The sequence below is a fragment of the Salvelinus alpinus genome, chromosome 26, assembly GCF_045679555.1.
Source record: "Salvelinus alpinus chromosome 26, SLU_Salpinus.1, whole genome shotgun sequence".
Lineage (NCBI taxonomy): Eukaryota > Metazoa > Chordata > Actinopteri > Salmoniformes > Salmonidae > Salvelinus > Salvelinus alpinus.
Window position 1 is genome coordinate 1,930,446 of NC_092111.1, and position 8,650 is coordinate 1,939,095.

The 8,650-nt window shown below is 41.9% G+C and overlaps 1 protein-coding gene across 2 annotated transcripts in view; it reads left to right on the forward strand.

The window, feature by feature from the left end:
- The window catches only part of LOC139554430 (tuftelin-like), a 34,331-nt gene extending 27,837 nt beyond the window's left edge, over positions 1 to 6,494 (forward strand). For both annotated transcript variants that reach the window (XM_071367197.1, XM_071367198.1), the window contains exons 7-11: positions 3,013 to 3,123; positions 4,910 to 5,133; positions 5,463 to 5,568; positions 5,945 to 6,028; positions 6,245 to 6,494. In XM_071367197.1, coding sequence (XP_071223298.1) covers positions 3,013 to 3,123; positions 4,910 to 5,133; positions 5,463 to 5,568; positions 5,945 to 6,028; positions 6,245 to 6,349 — 630 coding nt within the window. In that variant the 3' untranslated portion in view covers positions 6,350 to 6,494. The remainder of the gene's footprint in view (positions 1 to 3,012; positions 3,124 to 4,909; positions 5,134 to 5,462; positions 5,569 to 5,944; positions 6,029 to 6,244) is intronic.
- Positions 6,495 to 8,650: the final 2,156 nt, after the last annotated feature.

Genomic DNA, 8,650 nt, shown 5'->3' on the forward strand with positions numbered 1-8,650 from the left:
TTGATGTAGTCATTGCATGCAAGGAATATGGGACCAAATACAAAAATGTTGATTACTTTATTGAGCTCATTAATCTAGAGGTTCACATACTTTTTCCAACAAAGAAATTGAATGATGGATCAATTTGCTCAATAAAGAAATATAAAAGTAATTTAATCAGGTTCACTTTATCTTAGCAGCTCTTAACCAACTATGCTATTTTGTTAGTTTTTTCGCATTGTTCGTAACTTGTTTTGCACATAATGATGCTGCTACCATCTCTTATGACCGAAAAGAGCTTCTGGACATCAGAACTCTGATTACTAACCTCAGATTAGACAAAGAGTTTTTCTTCAATGAGTCGGATGGGAGGGAGATACTACAGACATCCGACCAGGCCCAGATCCCCGTCATTCTCTGGAAAAGGAAACAGAGATTTTGCAGAAAAAGATCAGAGTGCCTTGTGAGGATCAGGCGACGAGTGACTAATCTGCCTTTGCCCTCCGTCCTGCTAGCTAGCGTTCAATCGCTGGAAAATAAATGGGACGAACTGAAAGCACGTATATCCTACCAACGGGACATTAAAAACTGTAATATCTTATGTTTCACCGAGTCGTGGCTGAACTACGACATTAAGAACATACAGCTGGCGGGTTATACACTCTATCGGCAGGATAGAACAGCAGCCTATGGTAAGATACGTGGCAGGGGCATATGCATATATGTAAACAATAAATGGTGCACGACATCGAAGGAAGTCTCAAGGTTTTGCTCGCCTGAGGTAGAGTATCTCATGATAAGCTGTAGACCACACTATCTACCTAAAGAGTTTTCATCTGTATTTTTTGTAGCTATCGACATACCACCACAGACTGATGCTGGCACTAAAACCGCACTCAATGAGCTGTATATACCGCCATATGCAAACAGAAAAACATTAATCTTTTTCACTCCTAGTGGCCAGGGACTTTAATGCAGTGAAACTTAAATTAGTTTTACCTCATTTCTATCAGCATGTTAAATGTGGAACCAGAGGGAAAACAATTCTAGACCACCTTTACTCCACACACAGAGATGCGTACAAAATCCTCCTGATTCCTGCTTACAAGCAATAATTAAAGCAAGAAGCACCAGTGACTTGGCCTATAACAAAGTGGTCAGATGAAGCAGATGCAAAACTACAGGACTGTTTTGCTTGCACAGACTGGAATATGTTCCGGGATTCTTCCGATAGCATTGAGGAATACACCACATCAGTCACTGGCTTTATCAATAAGTGCATCGGGGATATCGTCCCAACAGTGACTGTACGTACATACCCCAACCAGAAGCCATGGATTACAGGCAACATTCGCACTGAGCTAAAGGGTAGAGCTGCCGCTTTCAAAGAGCGGGACTCTAACCCGGAAGCTTATAAGAAATCCCGCTACGCCCTCCGACAAACCATCAAACAGGCAAAGCGTCAATACAGGACTAAGATCGAATCATACTACACCGGCTCCGACGCTCGTTCGAATGTGGCAAGGCTTGCAAACTACTCCAACACCATCATTAAGTTTGCTGATGACACAATAGATGACTACGACGAGACAGCCTATAGGGAGGGGGTCAGAGACCTGACCATGTGGTGCAAGGACAACAACCTCTCCCTCAACGTGATCAAGACAAAGGAGATGATTGTGGACTACAGGAAAAGAAGGACCAAGCACGCCCCCATTCTTATCGACGGGGCTGTAGTGGAGCAGGTTGAGAGCTTCAAGTTCCTTGGCGTCCACATCACCAACAAGCTAACATGGTCCAAGCACACCAAGACAGTCGTGAAGAGGGCACGACAAAACCTATTGCCCCTCAGGAGATTTGGCATGGGTCATCAGATCCTCAAAAGGTTTTACAGCTGCACCATCGAGAGAATCCTGACGGGTTGCATCACTGCCTGGTATGGCAACTGCTCGGCCTCCGACCGAAAGATACTACAGAGGGTAGTGCGTACAGCCGAGTACATCACTGGGGCCAGGCTTCCTGCCATCCAGGACCTCTATATCAGGCGGTGTCAGAGGAAGGCCCTAAAAATTGTCAAGCCATAAGACAGCTAATCAAATGGCTACCCAGACGATTTGCATTGATTTATTATTAGGACATAGATAAAGAGCTGATCACATTTTATGTCAAATCTATGCAGAAATACAGAAAATGCTGAAGAGTTCACTAAGTTTCTCTCAGCACTAGTAGGAATAACAATACATTCTAAGGGAATGTACTGTATGTCTGGACAGTGACTGTATTCTATGACCTGTCCTTTGGTTAGAGTCTTGTTACGATGCCTTCCGTTCAAATCAAATCACATTTTATTGGTCACATACACGTGACTAGCAGATGTTATTGCTAGTGTAGCGAAATGCTTGTGCTTCTAGCTCCGACAGTGCAGTAATATCTGACAAGTAATATCTAACAAATTACACAACATATACCCAATACACACAAATCTAAGTAGGAATTAATTAAGACTAGATACATAAGGACGAGCGATGTCAGAGCGGAACGGACTAAGATACAGTAGAATAGTATAGAATACACTATATACATATGAGATGACTAATGCCTGTAGGCAGCAGCCTCTAATGTGCTAGTGATGGCTGTTTAACAGTCTGATGGCCTTGAGATCGAAGCTGTTTTTCAGTCTCTCGGTCCCAGCTTTGATGCACCTGTACTGACCTCGCCTTCTGGATGATAGTAGGGTGAATAGGCAGTGGCCTTCATGATCTTTTTGGCCTTTTTAGCCATTCTAAACTGTGTTAATGTTAGGGAACACAATACATGGTGTGGTATTTTATTGTGAAAACCAGTGTGTTTAGCTGGCAGACACCTGACATTTACCTGACACACCAACCCTTTTAGGTGGCCTTTTACCTCAGGCAAATACGGAAATGGTATGCAAATGGCATGTCAGCACCTAGCACTCTGTATGTTTGTGTTTACTCTGTGTTCAAGTTCATTGACCTTGTACTTAGCCTGATCTATGTCTCTCCCTTAAAGGTCAGGGAGAATTCAGAGGACAGTGCAAAGATAAGGGACGTGAGCAAGCGCCTGTATGCCCAGCTGAAGGAGTCAGAGAAGAGACACCAGGAGGAGAGAGACAGAATGCAGGTCAGTGTATGGATAGATTCTCTCTCAAAAGTTTGGACACACCTACTCATTTTAAGGTTTTTCATTATTTGTACTATTTTCTACAATGTAGAATAATAGTGAAGACATCAAAACTATGTCTTAAATAACACGTGGAATAATTTAGTAACCGGCAAAAAAGTGTTGAACAAATCAAAATATATTTTAGATTTTAGATTCTTCTCTCAACCAGCTTCATGAGGTAGTCAGTCACCTGTAATGCATTTCAATTAACAGGTGTGCCTTGTTAAAAGTTAATTTATAGAATTTCTTTAATTCTTAATGTGTTTGAGCCAATCAGTTGTGTTGTGATAAGGTAGGGTTGGTATACAGAAGATAGCCCTATTTGGCAAAAAAACAAGTGCATATTATGGCAAGAACAGCTCAAATAATCAAAGAGAAATGACAGTCCATCATTACTTTAAAACATGAAGGTCAGTCAATTCGGAAAATTTCAAGAACTTTGAATGTTTCTTCAAGTGCAGTTGCAAAAACCATCAAACGCTATGACGAAACTGGCTCTTATGAGGACCGCTACAGGAAAGGAAGACCCAGCGTTACCTCTGCTGCAGAGGATAAGTTCATTAGAGTTACCAGCCTCAGAATTTGCAGCACAAATAAATGCTTCGCAGAGTTCAAGTAACAGACACATCTCAACATCAACTGTTCAGAGGAGACTGCATGAATCAGGCCATCATGGTCGAATTGCTGCGAAGAAACCTCTACTAAAGGACACAAATTAGAAGAAGAGAGTTGCTTGGGCCATGAAACACAAGCAATGGACATTAGACCGGTGGAAATCTGTCCTTTGGTCTGATGAGTCCAAATTTGAGCTTTTTGGTTCCAACTGCCATGTCTTTGTGCGGCGCAGAGTAGGTGAACGGATGATCTCCGCATGTGTGGTTCCCACCTTGAAGCATGGAGGAGGAGGTGTGATGGTGTGGGGGTGCTTGCTGGTGACACTGTCTGTGCTTTATTTAGAATTCAAGGCATACTTAACCAGCATGGCTACCACAGCAGCGATACGCCACCCCATCTGGGTTGCGCTTAGTGGGACTATCATTTGTTTTTCAACAGGACAATGAACCAACACATCTCCAGGCTGTGTAAGGGCTATTTAACCAAGAAGGAGAGTGATGGAGTGCTGCATCAGATGACCTGGCCTCCACAATCACACGACCTCAACCCAATTGAGATGGTTTGGCATGAGTTGGACCGCAGAGTAAAGGAAAAGCAGCCAACAAGTGCTCAGCATATGTGGGAACTCCTTCAAGACTGTTGGAAAAACATTCTAGGTGAGGCTGGTTGAAAGAATGCCAAGAGTGTGCAAAGCTGTCATCAAGGCAAAGGGTGGCTACTTTGAATAATCTAAAATGTAAAATATATTTTGATTTGTTTAACACTTTTTTGGTTACAACTTGATGCCATATGTGTTATTTCATAGTTGATGTCTTCACTATTATTATACAATGTAGAAAATAGTAAAAAATAAAGAAAAACCCTTGAATGAGTAGGTGTGTCCAAACCTTTGACTGGTACTGTAGATTGACTGGTAGTATTGATAAGAATGACCTAGAAGTATTACTGTTGACCACTAAAGACTGAGGGCTCAGTTATTCATCTTTGATATTAGTATTGGTATTTGCATTTAAGCCATCCCAGTCCACAATTGAATATCCACTGATCATGTAACACATTTTAACTATTTCCTGACGATTACTGTAACTAGATTTAATTGGGAACTTTACTTATCTGGCTCCCCCTGCAGGCTGAAAGCGATGAGTTCAGCCGGCGCCTGGACGAGCAGTCGAAGCACCTGCAGTGGGTGGAGGGGGAGGCGGGGGAGCGAGGTCAGAGGGTGGAGGAGTTGCAGAGGCTGCTGGGGGGCATGGAGCTGGAGGGTGCTGTCCTGAGGGGCAAAATAGCCGCCAGTGAGGCTGAACTGCTGCAGCTGAGAGCAGCCCAGGGGGGGGTGCAGGAGAAAAAGCAGAGGTGAAGAGGCTCTGTCACCATAAGGACTACAAATCAGTCATAAAACTGAAACGTAGATTGTCTGCACATAGTATCACATATACAACTCCTACACTACTCTAAATGAGTTGTATATGAGATACTATACAAACATTACAGTCCTCAGCTGCAGACATTGCTACTGTATAGACTACATCATTAATGAATTGCCATATTTATCCAAGACACTTAAAAGGATACTGTATACTCTCTTTAAACTCTGGACCCATAAATATGGCAAGTTTATATATAGTGCAAATATTATGGTAATTATGCTTATGTAACCAGTGGGTTGTGGTGTGTGTTGTCAGAACTGAGGAGCTGGAGAAGGAGCTGGCTGTCCTGAAGGAGAAAATCCATCACCTGGACGACATGCTGAAGAGCCAGCAGAGGAAGGTCCGCCACATGATCGAACAGGTGAGAACACACACATATGGATGCATGGACGCACGTACACACATGCGGCAGATACACACAGATGGATGTGCACAGAGCGTACATGTATATACAAGCACATACACACACACACACACTCATACACAAACACACACAAACCCTGCATGCGTAGCAGCCATCAATGGGAAAATGATATTGAAAAGGAGGGATTAGAGGGTTCCTAATTGCTTTGGTTTGTAAAGGCAATAGGGGAATTACCGTAAGCCAAGCTAAACTGTTTGCTGAAACAGAACACTCATCATGAATAAGTGATGGAGCATCCTCTTCTGTGGAAGTTAGAGTGAAGGTTGGTTTTCCTCTGTAGTATCTAAGTGTATTTGTTTTGTGTGTGTTACAGCTGCAGAACTCACGGACAGTAATACAGGAGAGAGAGAGAGTGATCAGGGATCTAGAGGAGAAGGTGGCTTTTCTGGAAGCTGAGGTCAGTACTCATACAACTATTTGTGGTGTGTGTGTGTGTGTGTGTGTGTGTGTGTGTGTGTGTGTGTGTGTGTGTGTGTGTGTGTGTGTGTGTGTGTGTGTGTGTGTGTGTGTGTGTGTGTGTGTGTGTGTGTGTGTGTGTGTGTGGGGGGGGGATAGGGGTCCCTGTGTTAGGTCCCTCTCTGTCTGAATGACCTTTGAACCCTCTCCTCTCCAGAACACAGAGATGCGTGACCAGATAGAGTACTTCCAGGAGGGTCAGAAGCCTGCTTCTCCGCCCACCAAAGAATGCAAACCCAATCCCCAGATTATCTACAGGTGACAACAACACCTTCCTGTCTTTTATCTCTATAGGGTCGGTTTCCCGGACACAGATTAAACCTATTCCAGGACTAAAAAGCTATTGTAATGGAGATTTTTCATTGAGTCAAAAAAGAAAAAGATATATTTACACAAAAATCAATTCAGTCAATGTGTGGTTATCTTCATGAACAACACAGCAGCAACACAGTATAATGTTCCAGGATAGAAAAGAGGGCCAAGGAAGTTGGTATATTTCTGTTCTTTTGCCCACCTTCATCAATGCACGGAAATAAGTCACTGCCTTTAATCGGAGTCATCGATATCATGTCCTGAGCAGAGGGAGATAAAGATCAAGAGAGATGGATAGAGGAAGTGATCAAATGAGAGAGACATATGGTTGGTGTGTGTGTGTATCTACAGTTGAAGTCGGAAGTTTACATACACTTAGGTTGGAGTCATTAAAACTCGTTTTTCAACCACTCCACAAATTTCTTGTTAATTAACAAATTATAGTTTTGGCAAGTCGGTTAGGACACAAGTCGGTTAGGACTTCCAACAATTGTTTACAGATTATTTCACTTATAATTCACTCTATCACAATTCCAGTGGGTCAGAAGTTTACATACACTAAGTTGACTGTGCCTTTAAAAAGCTTGGAAAATTCTAGAAAATTATGTCATGGCTTTAGAAGCTTCTGATAGGCTAATTGACATCATTTGAGTCAATTGGAGGTGTACCTGTGGATGTATCTCAAGGCCTACCTTCAAACTCAGTGCCTCTTTTCTTGACATCATGGGAAAATCAAAAGAAATCAGCCAAGACCTCAGAAAAAAAATTGTAGACCAGGCTTTAGAAGCTTCTGATAGGCTAATTGACATCATTTGGGTCAATTGGATGTGTACCTGTGGATGTATCTCAAGGCCTACCTTCAAACTCAGTGCCTCTTTTCTTGACATCATGGGAAAATTAAAAGAAATCAGCCAAGACCTCAGAAAAAAAATTGTAGACCACCACAAGTCTGGTTCATCCTTGTGCAGAACTGAAAAAGCATGTGCGAGCAAGGAGGCCTACAAACCTGATTCAGTTACACCATCTCTCAGGAGGAATGGGCCACAATTCACCCAACTTATTGTGGGAAGCTTGTGGAAGACTACCCTAAACGTTTGACCCAAGTTAAACAATTTAAAGGCAATGCTACCAAATACTAATTGAGTGTATGTAAACTTCTGACCCACTGGGAATGTGATGAAAGAAATAAAAGCTGAAATAAATCATTCTTTCTACTATTATTCTGACATTTCACATTCTTAAAATAAAGTGGTGATCCTAACTGACCTAAGACAGGGAATTTTTACTAGGATTAAATGTCAGGACTTGTGAAAAACTGAGTTTAAATGTATTTGGCTAAGGTGTATGTACACTTCCGACTTCAACTGTATACACTACCGTTCAAAAGTTTGTGGTCACTTGTCCTCTTGCTCAGTTGTGCACCGGGGCCTCCCACTCCTCTTTCTATTCTGGTTAGAGCCAGTTTGCACTGTTCTGTGAAGGGAATAGTACACAGCGTTGTACGAGATCTTCAGTTTCTTGGCAATTTCTAGCACTGAATAGCCTTAATTTCTCAGAACAAGAAAAGACTGACGACTTTCAGAAAAAAATTATTATTTTCTGGCCATTTTGAGCCTGTATTCGAACCCGTTAATGCTGATGCTCCAGATACTCAACTAGTCTAAAGAAGGACCGTTTTATTGCTTCTTTAATCAGGACAATCGTTTTCAGCTGTGCTAACATTAATGCAAAAAGGTTTTCTAATGATCAATTAGCCTTTTAAAATGATCAACTTGGATTAGCTAACACAACATGCCATTGGAACACAGGAGTGATGGTTGCTGATAATGGGCCTCTGTACGCCTATGTAGATATTCCATAAAAAATCATCAGTTTCCAGCAACAGTAGTCATTTACAACATTAACAATGTCTACACTGTATTTCACTGTTATTTTAATGGGCAAAAGCACATTTTTTCTTTCAAAAACAAGGACGTTTCGAAGTGACCCAAAACTTTTGAATGGTAGTGTGTGTATATGTGTATATATATATATATATATATATAGCCAGCTCCTAGCGTTGATACTGATATCTGTTGGTTCGTTGTGATTTGACGCCTGACATACACTAGATAAACCCGATGGTAACAAAGCACTCTGGTTACAGTGACAGTCCCATTTCCATCATTACTTTATTGCTTGAGGCATAACCGCATTTGAGACTGTTTTATGTGTGCATTATTGTCTCTCTCAACTTTTCCCAAGTGGTATC